The sequence below is a fragment of the Pleurodeles waltl genome, chromosome 2_1, assembly GCF_031143425.1.
Source record: "Pleurodeles waltl isolate 20211129_DDA chromosome 2_1, aPleWal1.hap1.20221129, whole genome shotgun sequence".
In the NCBI taxonomy this organism is placed as follows: Eukaryota; Metazoa; Chordata; class Amphibia; order Caudata; family Salamandridae; genus Pleurodeles; species Pleurodeles waltl.
This window is the reverse complement of record NC_090438.1, coordinates 30,369,653-30,387,086: the sequence shown is the minus strand read 5'-3', so window position 1 is coordinate 30,387,086 and position 17,434 is coordinate 30,369,653. Positions and strand designations below refer to the sequence as shown.

Sequence of the window (17,434 nt, the reverse complement as noted above, 5' to 3'; positions counted from 1 at the left end):
CCGGATGGTAGAAGCTGAGGATTCTGCACGAACGACAAAGGCTAGAAACTTCCCCTTTGGAGGATGGATGTCCCACGTTGTGAAGAGTCGTACAGAAGTGTTTTCCCGCAGAAAGACCGCAAACAAGCCTTGCTAGCTGCAAGGGTCGCGGTTAGGGTTTTTGGATGCTGCTGTGGCCCAGGAGGGACCAGGATGTCGCCAATTGCGTGAGGAGACAGAGGGGGCGCCCAGCAAGAGAAGGAGCCCACTCAGAAGCAAGCAGCACCCGCAGAAGTGCTGGAACAGGCACTACGAAGTGGAGTGAATCGGTGCTCACCCGAAGTTGCACACAAGAGTCCCACGCCGCCGGAGGACAACTCAGGAGGTCGTGCAATGCAGGTTAGAGTGCCGGGGACCCAGGCTTGGCTGTGCACGAAGGAAATCCTCGGTGAGTGCACAGGAGCCGGAGTAGCTGCAAAACACGCGGTTCCCAGCAATGCAGTCTGGCGTGGGGAGGCAAGGACTTACCTCCACCAAACTTGGACTGAAGAGTCACTGGACTGTGGGAGTCACTTGGACAGAGTTGCTGAGTTCAAGGGACCTCGCTCGTCGTGTTGAGAGGAGACCCAGAGGACCGGTGATGCAGTTCTTTGGTGCCTGCGGTTGCAGGGGGAAGATTCCTTCGACCCACTGGAGATTTCTTCGGAGCTTCTAGTGCAGAGAGGAGGCAGAATACCCCCACAGCATGCACCACCAGGAAAACAGTCAAGAAGGCGGCAGGATCAGCGTTACAAGGTCGCAGTAGTTGTCTTTGCTACTTTGTTGCAGTTTTGCAGGCTTCCAGCGCGGTCAGCAGTCGATTCCTTGGCAGAAGGTGAAGAGAGAGATGCAGAGGAACTCTGATGAGCTCTTGCATTCGTTATCTAAGGAATCCCCCAAAGCAGAGACCCTAAATAGCCAGAAAAGGAGGTTTGGCTACCTAGGAGAGAGGATAGGCTAGCAACACCTGAAGGAGCCTATCAGAAGGAGTCTCTGACGTCACCTGCTGGCCCTGGCCACTCAGAGCAGTCCAGTGTGCCAGCAGCACCTCTGTTTCCAAGATGGCAGAGGTCTGGAGCACACTGGAGGAGCTCTGGGCACCTCCCAGGGGAGGTGCAGGTCAGGGGAGTGGTCACTCCCCTTTCCTTTGTCCAGTTTCGCGCCAGAGCAGGGCTGAGGGATCCCTGAACCGGTGTAGACTGGCTTATGCAGAGATGGGCACCATCTGTGCCCATCAAAGCATTTCCAGAGGCTGGGGGAAGCTACTCCTCCCCAGCCCTGACACCTTATTCCAAAGGGAGAGGGTGTAACACCCTCTCTCTGAGGAAGTCCTTTGTTCTGCCTTCCTGGGCCAAGCCTGGCTGGACCCCAGGAGGGCAGAAACCTGTCTGAGGGATTGGCAGCAGCTGCAGTGAAACCCCGGGAAAGGCAGTTTGGCAGTACCCGGGTCTGTGCTAGAGACCCGGGGAATCATGGGATTGTCTCCCCAATACCAGGATGGCATTGGTGTGGCAATTCCATGATCTTAGACATGTTACATGGCCATATTCGGAGTTACCATTGTGAAGCTACACGTAGGTAGTGACCTATGTGTAGTGCACGCGTGTAATGGTGTCCCCGCACTCACAAAGTCCGGGGAATTGGCCCTGAACAATGTGGGGGCACCTTGGCTAGTGCCAGGGTGCTCACACACTAAGTAACTTAGCACCCAACCTTTACCAGGTAAAGGTTAGACATATAGGTGACTTATAAGTTACTTAAGTGCAGTGTAAAATGGCTGTGAAATAACGTGGACGTTATTTCACTCAGGCTGCAGTGGCAGGCCTGTGTAAGAATTGTCAGAGCTCCCTATGGGTGGCAAAAGAAATGCTGCAGCCCATAGGGATCTCCTGGAACCCCAATACCCTGGGTACCTCAGTACCATATACTAGGGATTTATAAGGGTGTTCCAGTATGCCAATGTAAATTGGTAAAATTGGTCACTAGCCTGTTAGTGACAATTTGGAAAGACATGAGAGAGCATAACCACTGAGGTTCTGATTAGCAGAGCCTCAGTGAGACAGTTAGTCATCACACAGGGAACACATACAGGGCACACTTATGAGCACTGGGGCCCTGGCTGGCAGGGTCCCAGTGACACATACAACTAAAACAACATATATACAGTGAAATATGGGGGTAACATACCAGGCAAGATGGTACTTTCCTACAGCAGTAGATTTAGAAGAAACGATTCTACAAAGGTCACTATATAAGGTAAATATAAGGAATAAATGTTACTACCCTGACGTCACTGAATTTGGCAGCATAGCTCTTTAGGTCAGGCAAACGTAGTCTAAATTTTCCTTAGTCATGAATTGGTATAGTAAAGGCAGCTAATCAACTCTCAACCAGGGCATGCTATTCCTTTAAATGGAAGAGGATTTATATCTTGTGTCAGCAAAAAGGCTACAACCCCATCACCTGCCAACAAGTCACCCTTCCATATTTAATGTATCCAGCTTTGGCGAAACTTGAAATTCGCCTTAATTTATGTTTATCACGCTGCTGTAACACCATATAGAAACAAACCTGTCCGAATCTTGTCCTTCAGGAGACCTGTCATCAGACTTCCCAAACACTTTAAGAAATGTCCTCCTCTCTCTCTCTTGAGAAGTAAATTATGAATTAACCAAATTGATGGGCCTGCAATTTGAGCCTAAAAATAAGGGTTCATTGCAGCACCGGTCTTGGAAGACTGCCTTCCTCAAAGCAGTCAGGCCTTAGAGTCAGCAAGATGCAGGCTTTATCATTAGACCTCTTATGCCGTTTTTCATGCTGAGAGAGTGTGAACACCTCGTTTATTGGTAAAGTAGTCCCTGAATTCCAAGTCAACTAGATCATCTGTAGGAAGCTGGCTCCGTTATATAGTACACCAAAATCAGATAGACTGTGCAAAGAGCCCAGGGTTCCCTTACTAGTGGACAGGGACTTGCTCTAGCAATCCCAAGGTGCTTCCTTATGGGGTAGTGTGGTTGTGCAGTCTTCGGCTTATCAAAGGAGTGTTAGCCATTTACCATAGGCAGAAAGTCAATAAATGAGATGCACAAATCAATAAGGAGAGCCACACCAATTTACAAAAATAATAAGTTATCTTCATATATGTTTAAGCACCAGAATCAATATGATCAGGTAAGTACATTTTGCAAGAGAAATTATCACAGGCTTGAAAAGTCAGTACGGTGCAATTTTCTGAAGATGCAATATTACCCTATGGGATAGAAAACATATATGGCAACAGGTGCTCCACAGCAACTTACAGGACCAGTTTTCCAGACTTAAGATGAGTATAGAGCGGGGTCGGAGGTCACACCAAAAGGTCCCCTCGGGCGGCACTGGGGGAGCCAGGTGCAGTTCAGTCGGGTGCCCCGTTGAAGTCAGCAGGGATCGGTCCGGGCAAAAAGATTCTGCAGGTGAGGACTTGGGGACCAGTCCGGGTGAACCATCTATTTGGTTCAGCTCTTGTGATGCTGAAGGACGCAGAGACACCAGTGGTCCTTTTCTCCTTGGTCCGGGGCAGCCGGGTGTAGAGTTGTTTTAGGCTGCCAGGTTTCCATCCCCCGTGGCGATGGCGGTAGAGGGGGCCTGCAGAAAGAGGCTGCAGACATTGACTGGGGGTTCAGTCTGACCAAGCCAAAAAGTGGGCTCGGGTCTCACAAGGCTTGGGAATGTAGGGACTTCAATGCTCCTCTTCTCCTCAGACCGGGATGGCCGGGTGCAGAGGTGTAGTGGACCGTTGGATTTCCGTCACTGGAGGCAGTTGCAGTTGAGGGGGGGACCTGCAGAAAGAGGCTGCAGGCATCGTCGGGAAGTCAACAGTGGGCAAACTCAGGGTAGGCTTTGTCTCTGGAGCGCCTGGGAACCACGCTGCCATTGTTAGCCTACTTCAGCTCACTTGGAGACTCAAGAGTGCTGTCCGCTGTTTGATTTGGCACTCCTTGGTCTTCTCTGGGTCTTTTTGGGTTACATGCGAGATGCAGGGGAGCAGCTCTGCTGTTCCACAGGAGTTTCTGGTTCTTGGGTGAAGGCTAGCAGTTCTCCCAGGCTCTTGGAGGCACAGGTAGTTGCAGGACGAGGCACCGTTTGAACGATTGTTGAAGTCAACATGCAGGCTGTCCAGGTTGATGCTGAGTCGGTCACTGGTCTTTAGTTCTCACTTTTGCATCTCTTCAGTGTCGTCGTCTTCTTTCAGATTGACAGGATATGATTTTCTGGTGCCAGGGGCTCCCCTAAATACTGAATTTTGGGACATTAGCCTATGTGTTACTTACCCTTGGGGTCACTATGCCCCCTGTATGACCACTTCCTGTGGGTAGCGGGCATAACCCTGTCCCAGAGTTCCTAATTTTGCCATCACCAACATGGCAAACTTTTACATTTTGTGTCCACATCAGGCAGCTTACCTTCTGGCTGGGGACTGACCTGAGTGGTGACACCCCTTTCTAACCACTGCTTTCCCACCTGTCCAGCTGACAAATGGTCCCTGGGGCAGGGGGCCTCGGCATCTCTTCTGAGAGAAGCCAGATCTGCATACCAAGGAAGGTAGGCTCTTTAAAGCTCCCTGCTTTGGAATGCAGATTTGCAAGTCGTTTTGTTGGGAGGGGTGTGTTAACACCCCTGCCATGGCAGACTTTGTTCCTGACTGCCCAAGAGTGGAAATTCTCATCCGGGGGATCCGAAACATGTATGTTGGTGTCAGGCTGGCTAAAAGTGGTCGGCCAGTGTACCAGCAGTTGTTAGGTTTTTCAGGGGGCACCTCTAAGGTACCCTCTGAGTGCATGTGTGAGTAAATTCATGGTTGTCTGGGGGTGGAGGACTTGGACTTGAATTTATTGAATTGTTGTTTATCTTGTTCATATGGGCTATCAATGCCCACCTGTATGCCTTTCAATTTGATGACGCACGATCTAGCTGTATGTTTTCGGTAAAATATAAATAAAATGTTTAAAATAAATAAATCCATCACTAGAATCATAGAGGGTTTGTTAATATAAGATGTTTGATACGAAACATCTCTAGTTTCAGTGAAGCCATCTTGTAGCTGGGGAACCTGTAGTGACCAGTGTCCAGCACATGTAACCTGCCTTAGGGCCGTAAGGCCTGCGGTAGGGGTGACTTACGTATACTGCACGCAGTGATAGGAGCTATGGCACGCAGGCTGTCTGCTATTTCCTGTTTGTGCTTTTAGCTGCACCAAGACATGCAGCCTGCAGTGGCAGTCTGGTTGTGCTAGGTGAGGAATCCCAAGGGTGGCACAATACAGGCTGCAGCCCTTGCGGACCCTTTTTGATGCTCATGCCCTAGGTGCCTGGGGTACCATTTAGTAGGGACTTAGGGGGGGTGCCAACGGTATTTCCAATTGGGAAACCATTGTAGAGTTTTAGGGAAAGAGATCTGGCACTGTGGACCTGGATAGCAGGAACCCAGTGCACATTCAGTAAAATTGCATCAAATGCTAGGCAAAAAGTGGGAGTGACTATGTAAAAAAGGGGCATTTTGCTACATCATCACACTTCCAACGTTTTTTTCCTAATCCATCAATGCAAGCAGAGCATGCTTCGCAATCTAGAGATGTTAAATTCTTTGATCTAGAAAGAACAGACACTGCACAAATCCATCCAGCTCCTCATCAGTTATGGTCCTGTATGTCATGTTCTAGCTACCTGTAAACAGTCCATCTCCAGGTGGATAGTAGTCTACATTGTTATGATGTATATGTATGCATTATGTTATCAACTTATGAATAAGCCTCTACCCGGCAGGCTAAAAACCCATTGCACCCATGGAACAATAGCCACCATAGCTTGGGTGAAAAGAGATTTGTAAAGTTGCTATGTCAAGTCAGTCCATACCATCACAAAGCATTGTCTTGATGCAGGTACAAATGCTGACTCTGGTTGAAAGGGTAAAGAATCCCTTTGGCTTATCCCAACAGAAAGTATGAAAAATGTTGATGTAGTTGTTCTTGCTTATGCCTAAGAGCCGCAAGTCTATGGCAGTTTTTAGATTTCTACGCTATTGTAACATTCACAAGTGTCAAAGAAGATACTGTGATGTAGAATAGATGGTTAATTACTTGTAGTCTGGATTCTGCATTGTAGTAGTCTTTATTCAAGTCATACATGGTCCCCCCACCACCCGACATTGCATACTTGGGCATTAGGAATAACTTCTTATGCTTCATTTAGCTCATGCAACATTCCTCCGAAAAGAATAGACTCTGTGAAGCAACTGCCATCACTTGTGGTTCAAGCTCCTGGAGCCACAATTTCAACTCTTGTAATGCAAGTCTATCAGGCTGCACTTCTCCTCGCTGCTTTTTTGTAACGCAGCAGGGCTTTATCTTAGGCGCCGCAACGTAGTGTGAGAAAAGGTTCACTTTCACATGCTTTTAATGTCTGACATTTGGAAAATGTAGTGTAGGATAAGTAAAAGACATATTGAAGTCTTCACCCTTTCTGATAACTTATAGCCCAATGTGAGACCTCGTCTTGAGATGTTCTGGGGTCTTCGAACGCAGCGGGGAATCATTCTAATGTTTTATGACTTTAATGAAGATCCCCGCAACGGAGAATCAGGACTATAAGTAAGTAAACTTTTCTTCAGTGTTATTGTGCAGGTTTGTAGTTGAGCTAACAATCCTTTCTTGACGGACCCTTTACTGTGCTGCCATCTTCTCCACTAACCACAATTTATAACTCTTACCAGTTAGAGCCCGGCCCCAGTGATAACCTCTGTAGCAGGGGTCTCCAACCTTTTCTGTAGTAAAAGCTACTTATGTTCAATAAAAATCCAGAGCTATGCATATTATTAGAATTTTAATACTGACCACATCAGACAAGTTTACCTGTTTGTTTTAAATGCACATTTTTCAATTTTTGTAGGCTGGGTTGCACACAGGAGAGCTAATTATGGATAGCTCTAAAGCTACAAGTGGCTCATAAGTTACTCGTTGGAGACACCTGAAAGTCCACGTGTGGACCATATTATAACTTGACACCACACTTCTGCTTCTTCTACCTATGCGTATACCGTTACCATCAAACCAGTGACCTTCGAATTTCACACAGATGTACCATGGTTTCACTAAGCAATCGAGCAGTTCTGCCAGCTGATGGGCAATCTTTAATGTTGAAGCTTTCTATGGTGACTCATAGATAACTAATTGATGCCTCAAGTCATGCGAGTGTATGTCTTGAATGTTGAGTGTTTCCTTTTGCCTTTCTCAGTCTCTCAGATATGACACTAGCTATTTCGTGGAGTACTTTGCTCTGGACCTGTTGATGGAGAACGGTGCATGTTGTGGTGTGATTGCGCTGTGCATGGAAGATGGTTCCATTCACCGCTTCAGAGCCAAGAATACGGTCATAGCAACAGGGTAGGTTCACCGGCTTCTACTTAATTCTGTCTCTTCTGACGACCAGATGGTTATTGTAAATGTTGGTTAATGTTTATTACATTTTGTTGTATTTTTATAATATTATGGTGTATGTCTAATGGAGAAGTGAGTGAGGAGAACTTACAACGGAAGCAGCAATTATAAACACATTCGGGTACATCAACAAACCCACTGAGGGCAAAAAAAGAGACGTCAGATTGTAAATCTGTGTTTTGTAATTGTGTAATGTAAAGTTTACAGATAAAGGAAAAAACACTAGATGTAGACAATTTGTTGTGTCCTTACCTGTGGTAATGCACACAGTGCTTTGTTGCTGCCTATCTGGATTAATGCTATAAAACTGTCAATACATGTGCACATACATTCATATGACATAGTATGTACATAGGCCTGTCTCTTTGGGAAATTTAATACTGGTCAGAAGAATATAGGTCGGTAATGCGTAAGATTCATCTAGCACCCTCGCAGTAACTTTATGTTCGATGGCATCTGTCGCTGTAGATACGCATGTTCTGCAATAGCTCGCCATCTGGTGTTGGGCCGGAGTGTTACAAGTTGTTTTTCTTCGAAGAAGTCTTTCGAGTCACGGGACCGAGTGACTCCTCCTTTTGTCTCCATTGCGCATGGGCGTCGACTCCATCCTCGATTGTTTTTTTTCTGCCATCGGGTTCGGACGTGTTCCTGTCGCTCCGAGTTTCGGAACGAAAAATTAGCTAATTTCGGAAGATTTTCGTCGGTATTGTTGCGTTCGGGATCGGCGTACTTAGATTCCACACCGCATCGAAGATCGAAGAGCTCCGGTGCCCTTCAGGGTAGTTTTTCGATCCCCCGTCGGGGCCTGGTCGGCCCGACCGCGTGCTGAAGAACGCCGATGGAACGGACCCCGTTCCGTTTCTGCCCCAAATGCCACAATAAATACCCCTACACAGACCAACACTTGGTCTGCAACCTGTGCCTGTCACCTGAGCACAGCGAAGACACCTGCGAGGCCTGTCGTGCGTTCCGGTCCCGAAAAACACTCCGAGACCGTCGAGCCAGAAGACTTCAGATGGCGTCCGCACCGACAGCCCAACAGGAGTTCGAGGAACAGGAAGAGGAAGGTACCTTCTCGATCCAAGACTCAGACTCCGAAGGATTCGACGATACACAAACCGTGAGTAAGACGTCGAAAACCACACAGAGACACATTTACAAGGCCCAGGGGACGCCACTGCCATCCGGCCATGGCTCCACCCATAAATTCGGTGACCGACCGTCGGCACCGAAAAAGGCCCAAACAGTGCCGAGGTCATCCGACTCCGGTCGAGACACCGGCACGCAGCCTTCTCGGGACCGAGAAAGTGCTGGAGACAAGCCTCGACACCGAGATGCCGGTGTGGACACGGCTCGACGCCGAGACAGCGGCACCGAAGCAGATCGACGCCGAGAGGTTTCGGCCCCGAAAAAGAAAAAAGTCACCTCGGAGCCGAAAAAACACGCAGACAGGGTTTCGATGCCGAAACAAACTGCAAGCGACCCAGCCTCCAGGCTCTTATACAGAAGAGCACTCGCTAACCTCCCAAATGCAAAAGCATAGGTTTGAGGAAGAGCTACAAGCAACTGATGTGGACCATACGCAAAAGCGTATCTTCATACAGCAGGGGACAGGAAAAATAAGCACCCTTCCCCCTATTAGGAGAAAGAGAAGGTTGGAGTTCCAGACTGAACAGACACCACAACCAAAAGTGGTGAAAAGAGTTACCCCACCACCCTCTCCTCAGCCCGTGATTAACGTCTCACCAGCACAAACTCCATCACTCTCCCCAGCTCACACCACCATGAGCCAGGGTGACCAAGATCAGGACGCATGGGACCTATACGACGCCCCAGTGTCAGATAATAGTCCGGAGGCATACCCTACGAAGCCATCTCCACCAGAGGACAGCACCGCGTATTCTCAAGTGGTGGCTAGAGCAGCACAATTTCACAACGTAAGCCTCCACTCAGAACAGGTCGAGGATGATTTTTTATTCAACACACTCTCCTCCACCCACAGCTCGTACCAAAGCCTGCCTATGCTCCCTGGTATGCTCCGGCACGCAAAAGACATCTTTAAGGAGCCGGTCAAAAGTAGGGCAATCACACCAAGGGTGGAAAAAAAGTATAAGGCGCCTCCTACAGACCCGGTTTTCATCACTACACAGCTGCCACCAGACTCTGTCGTTGTAGGAGCAGCTAGGAAGAGGGCCAACTCTCACACATCTGGAGATGCACCACCCCCAGATAAAGAAAGCCGCAAGTTCGATGCAGCTGGTAAAAGAGTCGCAGCACAAGCTGCAAACCAGTGGCGCATCGCGAACTCCCAGGCACTACTTGCGCGCTATGACAGAGCCCACTGGGACGAGATGCAACATCTCATTGAACATCTGCCCAAGGACTTACAAAATAGGGCAAAACAAGTGGTTGAGGAGGGACAGGCCATTTCCAACAACCAGATCCGCTCCTCCATGGACGCTGCAGATACAGCTGCACGGACAATTAATACATCTGTAACTATCAGAAGGCATGCATGGCTCCGAACGTCTGGATTTAAACCAGAGATTCAACAAGCAGTTCTCAATATGCCTTTTAATGAAAAAGAACTGTTCGGTCCAGAAGTGGACACAGCGATTGAGAAACTCAAAAAAGATACGGACACTGCCAAAGCCATGGGCGCACTCTACTCCCCGCAGAGCAGAGGGAATTACAGCACATTCCGTAAAACGCCCTTTCGAGGGGGGTTTCGGGGTCAGAGCACACAAGCCAGCACCTCACAAGCAACACCGTCCAGTTACCAGGGACAGTATAGAGGAGGTTTTCGGGGACAATATAGAGGAGGGCAATTCCCTAGAAATAGAGGAAGATTTCAAAGCCCCAAAACCCCTACTACTAAACAGTGACTCACATGTCACTCACCCCCTCCACACAACACCAGTGGGGGGAAGAATAGGTCATTATTACAAAGCATGGGAGGAAATCACTACAGACACTTGGGTTCTAGCAATTATCCAGCATGGTTATTGCATAGAATTTCTACAATTCCCTCCAAACATACCACCAAAAGCACAGAATCTAACAACACACCATTCCAATCTCCTGGAGATAGAAGTGCAGGCACTATTGCAAAAGAATGCAATCTAATTAGTGCCAAACACACAAATAAACACAGGAGTTTACTCACTGTACTTTCTAATACCAAAGAAGGACAAAACGCTGAGACCAATCCTAGACCTCAGAGTAGTGAACACTTTCATCAAATCGGACCACTTCCACATGGTCACACTACAAGAAGTATTGCCATTGCTAAAACTACACGACTACATGGCAACTTTAGACCTCAAGGACGCTTATTTCCATATACCAATACACCCATCGCACAGGAAATACCTAAGGTTTGTATTCAAAGGAATACATTACCAATTCAAGGTACTGCCTTTCGGATTAACAACCGCACCAAGAGTCTTTACCAAATGCCTAGCGGTAGTCGCTGCACACATAAGAAGGCAGCAAATACATGTGTTCCCATATTTGGACGACTGGCTAATCAAGGCCCATTCGTTCATAGAGTGCTCAAATCACACAAATCAGATCATACAAACCCTCTTCAAACTCGGGTTCACCGTCAACTTTACAAAATCCAACATTCTGCCGCGCAAGGTACAACAATACCTAGGAGCCATAATAGACACATCAAAGGGAGTAGCCACTCCAAGTCCACAGAGAATTCTAAATTTCAACACCATCATACAACGCATGTACCCAACACAAAAGATACAAGCAAAGATGGTATTACAACTCCTAGGCATGATGTCTTCATGCATAGCCATTGTCCCAAACGCAAGACTGCACATGAGGCCCTTACAACAATGCCTAGCATCACAGTGGTCTCAAGCACAGGGTCACCTTCTAGATCTGGTGTTAATAGACCGCCAAGCTTACCTCTCGCTTCTGTGGTGGAACAACATAAATTTAAACAAGGGGCGGCCTTTCCAAGACCCAGTGCCACAATACGTAATAACAACAGATGCTTCCATGACAGGGTGGGGAGCACACCTCGATCAACACAGCATACAAGGACAATGGAACGTACATCAATCAAAACTGCATATCAATCACCTAGAACTTCTAGCAGTTTTTCAAGCACTAAAAGCTTTCCAACCAATAATAGTTCACAAATACATTCTCGTCAAAACAGACAACATGACAACAATGTATTATCTAAACAAACAGGGGGGGACGCACTCCACGCAGTTAAGCCTGCTAGCACAAAAGATTTGGCGTTGGGCAATTCACAACCAAATTCGCCTAATAGCACAATTTATACCAGGGATCCAAAATCAACTCGCAGACAATCTCTCTCGAGATCACCAACAGGTCCACGAATGGGAGATTCACCCCCAAATTCTGAACACTTATTTCAAACTCTGGGGAACACCTCAGATAGACTTGTTTGCGACAAGGGAGAACGCAAAATGCCAAAACTTCGCATCCAGATACCCACACGAACAATCCCAAGGCAATGCCCTATGGATGAACTGGTCAGGGATATTTGCTTACGCTTTTCCTCCTCTCCCTCTCCTTCCTTACCTGGTAAACAAACTCAGTCAAAGCAAACTCAAACTCATATTGATAGCACCAACTTGGGCAAGGCAACCCTGGTACACAACGCTGCTAGACCTATCAGTGGTACCCTGCATCAAATTGCCCAACAGGCCAGATCTGTTGACACAGCACAACCAAAAGATCAGACACCCAGATCCAGCATCGCTGAATCTAGCAATCTGGCTCCTGAAATCCTAGAATTCGGGCACTTACAACTTACCCAAGAATGTATGGAAGTCATAAAACAAGCTAGAAGGCCATCCACCAGGCACTGCTATGCAAGTAAATGGAAGAGGTTTGTTTGCTACTGCCATATTAATCAAATACAACCATTACACACAACTCCAGAACATGTAGTGGGTTACTTGCTTCACTTACAAAAATCTAACCTGGCTTTCTCTTCCATTAAAATACACCTTGCAGCAATATCTGCATACCTGCAGACTACCTATTCAACTTCCCTATATAAGATACCAGTCATTAAAGCATTCATGGAGGGCCTTAGGAGAATTATACCACCAAGAACACCACCTGTTCCTTCATGGAACCTAAATGTTGTCCTAACTAGACTTATGGGTCCACCTTTTGAACCCATGCACTCCTGCGACATACAGTTCCTAACCTGGAAGGTGGCATTTCTCATCGCCATTACTTCCCTAAGAAGAGTAAGCGAGATTCAGGCGTTTACAATACAGGAACCTTTTATACAACTACACAAGAATAAGGTCGTCCTAAGGACTAATCCTAAATTTTTGCCAAAGGTTATTTCACCGTTCCATCTAAATCAAACAGTGGAACTTCCAGTGTTCTTTCCACAACCAGATACCGTAGCTGAAAGGGCACTACATACATTAGACGTCAAAAGAGCATTGATGTATTACATTGACAGAACAAAAAACATCAGAAAGACTAAACAACTATTTATTGCATTTCAAAAACCTCATGCAGGAAACCCAATATCAAAACAAGGTATAGCCAGATGGATAGTTAAATGCATCCAAATCTGCTACCTTAAAGCTAAACGACAGCTGCCCATTACACCAAGGGCACACTCAACTAGAAAGAAAGGTGCTACCATGGCCTTTCTAGGAAACATCCCAATGCAAGAAATATGTAAGGCAGCCACATGGTCTACGCCTCACACATTCACCAAGCACTACTGTGTAGACGTGTTATCCGCACAACAAGCCACAGTAGGTCAAGCCGTATTAAGAACATTATTTCACACTACTTCCACTCCTACAGGCTGATCCACCGCTTTTGGGGAAATAACTGCTTACTAGTCTATGCAGAACATGCGTATCTACAGCGACAGATGCCATCGAACTGAAAATGTCACTTACCCAGTGTACATCTGTTCGTGGCATCAGTCGCAGTAGATTCGCATGTGCCCACCCGCCTCCCCGGGAGCCTGTAGCAGTTTGGAAGTTACCTTCAATTATTTATATATGTATCATCTCAACCTTAAATAGGTGCATACTTAGTCACTCCATTGCATGGGCACTATTACTACAATTCAACTCCTACCTCACCCTCTGCGGGGAAAAACAATCGAGGATGGAGTCGACGCCCATGCGCAATGGAGACAAAAGGAGGAGTCACTCGGTCCCGTGACTCGAAAGACTTCTTAGAAGAAAAACAACTTGTAACACTCCGGCCCAACACCAGATGGCGAGCTATTGCAGAACATGCGAATCTACTGCGACTGATGCCACGAACAGATGTACACTGGGTAAGTGACATTTTCATTACTGTTCAGTTTGTATTTTCATGCCAGACATACTGTGTCTTGTTACACAAGAGCCTTGCAAATGGACACAGATGTTACCAGGTTTTAGATACTATGATTTGTTAGAAGGAAAGAGCACCAACTGTTGTCTTTACTTGTTTGTTTTTCAGGGGATATGGGCGCACATACTTCAGCTGTACCTCTGCTCACACTGTAACAGGAGATGGCGTGGCCATGGTCACCAGAGCAGGTCTTCCCTGCCAGGATCTAGAGTTTGTGCAGTTCCACCCCACAGGTATACGAGAATCCATTCTCTGGTCTTACAACTGTATTGAAATAAAATACCAAAAGATTTTAAACTTTTCCCTTTTCTAAAGTACTACAGCAGATTGTGTGATAGGTCATTGCCAATTGAACTGTTGTGGCTGTATGTACTGCCCAGCATGGACTGTCTTGTGGATTCGCGCACGTGTCTGTTTATGACAATCTCATGTTGCACGCGGTGTATTTATGCACATTACTAACTGCAGAAAGAGCTAAAGTATGCCGGCCTTCCTTAGAGGCTGTAAGTACCATACGCACAAAATGAATTGTTCCCTCAAGTTTAGTTTTGTAAATCCCCCACCCCAATGCTAGTTGTGCTTGAATAATTTGATCTCCTGGGCTAATTTTACTCGGGTAGCTGTTAATCTAAGGTTTCAGTCGTATTTAACCTTAAAGTAAAACACCTCTGTCTTTAATGTTTCAGATCCATGCTTTCTACCTTGTTCATTAAGGATACAAATGCCTCATTTGGACTGCATTAATTGTGCACCATGAAAAGTAAAAACGAATTTCGACCCATATTTCACTTAAGCACACTATATATTTTTCCACTGTATAAACATACTGGGCCTTTCATCTTTTCCTTAGCCTTGAGACCTACTATTGAAGAGGAACTTTCTATCGATATAGGAGGGGTGGATTGGGACCACACCCTCCATTTATTAAAAAACAAAAACCCCTTTAAATTACTCGGTAGAAGCAGGAAATGTAACGGAGGGTGGCAGCAGCCAGTAGGACCTGCCAGGAGCCCATCCACTCCAAGGCAGCAATTCGGGCCTCAGTGATGAGGAAATAAATTGCACGTGTGCAAAAGGAAATAAGTGTTTGTTATGCAGAGTAGGTTTAGCCAGGACCGTTGAAATTGTGCTACTTTCCAGCTCCAGCGTTTCCCCCGTAATTATGCGTTTCCCACTTCTGCCACATAATCTAGTACCTGCTGTATAACTTGCAAATTTCGAGAAAATCGAGGCATTTACAGGTTACTGGGCCTGGCCCTGTTTGGGGTAAGTCCCGAGGCCCTGATACCGCTGACTGTAGCTGAGACTGGACACAGACATCTAGGCAGTGGTAACTCCGGAAGGGGGATAAAGGGAGAGATGGAGTGGAGCAGATTCAGGCAGCTGCTCGCTGCCCTGGTTTTTCCTCAGCAGCATGGCAGGCGCAATCCGTGACACACTCAGTCGTGGTTCCTTGAAATGTCCTCACAGCAGTCCTTCCTGTCCTCTGGGCCTTGTGCTTCCTCCTTGGAGCCGAGACGCTTCTCCTGGCTCTTCGCCGAGGCAGACGGGCATGAAAGCAGCAGGGGGAGTCCAGAGGCTTAGCAGACCCAGGCCCAGTTCATGCAGAGGGCCTGATGCTTCCTCGCTTGCGTCTTATACTGGTGCGTTAGCTTCCTGCGTATCTACTTCACTGAGATGCGCTGAGCGTCGGCGGAGGTGGGGTTTCAGTGTCCTAAAGTCCAGAGATTTCTGAAATCTTGGCAGTCTTTTTCTGACCTTTTCTTGTCGAACATTGCAGCCTTCATCCCATGCAGTCCTTCTGGAGGTCAGTTAGGCATGTCTCATCTCAAAGCTCCAAAGTCAGGACAACTTGCGACGAGAAAGGAAATGGTGGACTTCATCCTGGTAGGAGAAACCTGCACTAAGATAAAGGGAGTGGCCTGGGCACCTACCACATCTACCTGGTTCAACAGTTTTAAAGGGTGTAGGGGGACAGGAGTGTGCATACATCCTGGGATTTCCACGATTGATATCATCCCATTACAAAAGAGATTACCATTGTGTGCCGCACACATTTGTGGAATTCAGTGTTTATGAGGACCCATCCGCCCAGCCATATACATGCAATTCCTGTGCCCCCGACTGTTCGAGGCCAAGAACTCAAGTAATGGGAGATAGAAGTGACCTTCTTTAGGTGAGAGACAGTAGTCGGACTCTCCGCAGGCATGCTGGTCTGTGCTTCGAATAGAAGTGCCCTACCACTATCATCACTACCTGCATTGCTTGGGTTGAGAAGCCGGTAGTGTTTCTCACTTAAGACAGCACATTCTTGTTGTGTTCTAGCAGCAAAGCCCAGCTCTGATGTGAACAAAAACCTACAGTAGAAGGAAGTATCTCAAGTGGGCTTGCATAATCGTCAAGCTCATTGAGGGGTAAACACAAAAGATTGTCCAACATCGAACATGGATGTAACAGTATTGGGCAGCGCAGATTAACCGAACGCATGCAGAAACCTTTCACACTAGCTCACGTTTTGTCCTAAGTTCAAACAGTCCAAGGTTACTAAAATGCTGCACACAGAATGCAAAATTGCTGCTGGTGCTTTTCAGCAAATAATTGACCATCTTTCACCTGTTCATTGCTATATATTGAGTTGTTAAATTGATAAATATTTTACTACCCAATTAATGTTGATATCCTAGATTGTTGGACTGGGAAGTGGGTTTTCATACTACATGTAATTCTGGGAAGGCCGAAGGGCACTGTAAATAGAATTGTGTTATATTCCTTCCATGCTCTGCAGAACTATTCATTTTGTACGAAATACCAATTTGAAAAGTATCTGAATTACAGCATATTTATCTTCTAAAATTGAGACTTATTTTGTAGAGTAGATAATAACTAATCTCTTAATATTTCTCCTAATAGGATTTTCCTTGCAAATTAGTCGCCTTTACTGCATACTTTGTCTTCTGTTGTCTCAATTCTCTAGTGGTGTTTTATGGCCTTTTGTAAAGTAATTTAAGTTTTAATTCTGGCCCTAACTGCTGGGTTTCAGATCTTCACAAGTTATCAGTCAGGAGGATATCTACTTACGAGAGGTATCACCGTGTAGGTAACAGAAGCAACTTTTAAGAGACAGCAACTCTGAGGCCTTCAGGAGGTGCAGCGAATGGTTCTTGCTTGTTGGGCACAGGCTGATTTCATATTTGTTTTCTCTGCCCAGCCCCACAACACCTTTAAGGTTTAGTAAATGCACATCATTAGATTGTCTTGGTTCGACAGTTGATTTATGTTGTCATAGCTTGTGTCTCTCCCACGTAAAGGTATCTATGGCGCCGGCTGTCTGATTACTGAAGGGGCTCGCGGTGAAGGAGGCATTCTCATAAACAGCGAGGGGGAACGCTTTATGGAAAGATATGCGCCTGTAGCGAAGGATCTGGCTTCTCGAGATGTCGTGTCCCGTTCTATGACAATTGAAATCCGCGAAGGAAGGTTTGTGGAACAGTTCTACGTGCTCATTGTATTGGTATTTCGGTTTCTAAATGCATGAACAATATCAAAGTACTTTGATCACATAATACA

At 46.5% G+C, this 17,434-nt stretch overlaps 1 protein-coding gene across 1 annotated transcript in view; it reads left to right on the top strand.

The window, feature by feature from the left end:
• SDHA (succinate dehydrogenase complex flavoprotein subunit A) overlaps nt 1–17,434 on the top strand; it is a 123,116-nt gene that overhangs the window by 64,327 nt on the left and 41,355 nt on the right. Inside the window, exons 6-8 of the mRNA XM_069209154.1 lie at nt 7,287–7,435; nt 13,976–14,100; nt 17,176–17,344. Coding sequence (XP_069065255.1) covers nt 7,287–7,435; nt 13,976–14,100; nt 17,176–17,344 — 443 coding nt within the window. The remainder of the gene's footprint in view (nt 1–7,286; nt 7,436–13,975; nt 14,101–17,175; nt 17,345–17,434) is intronic.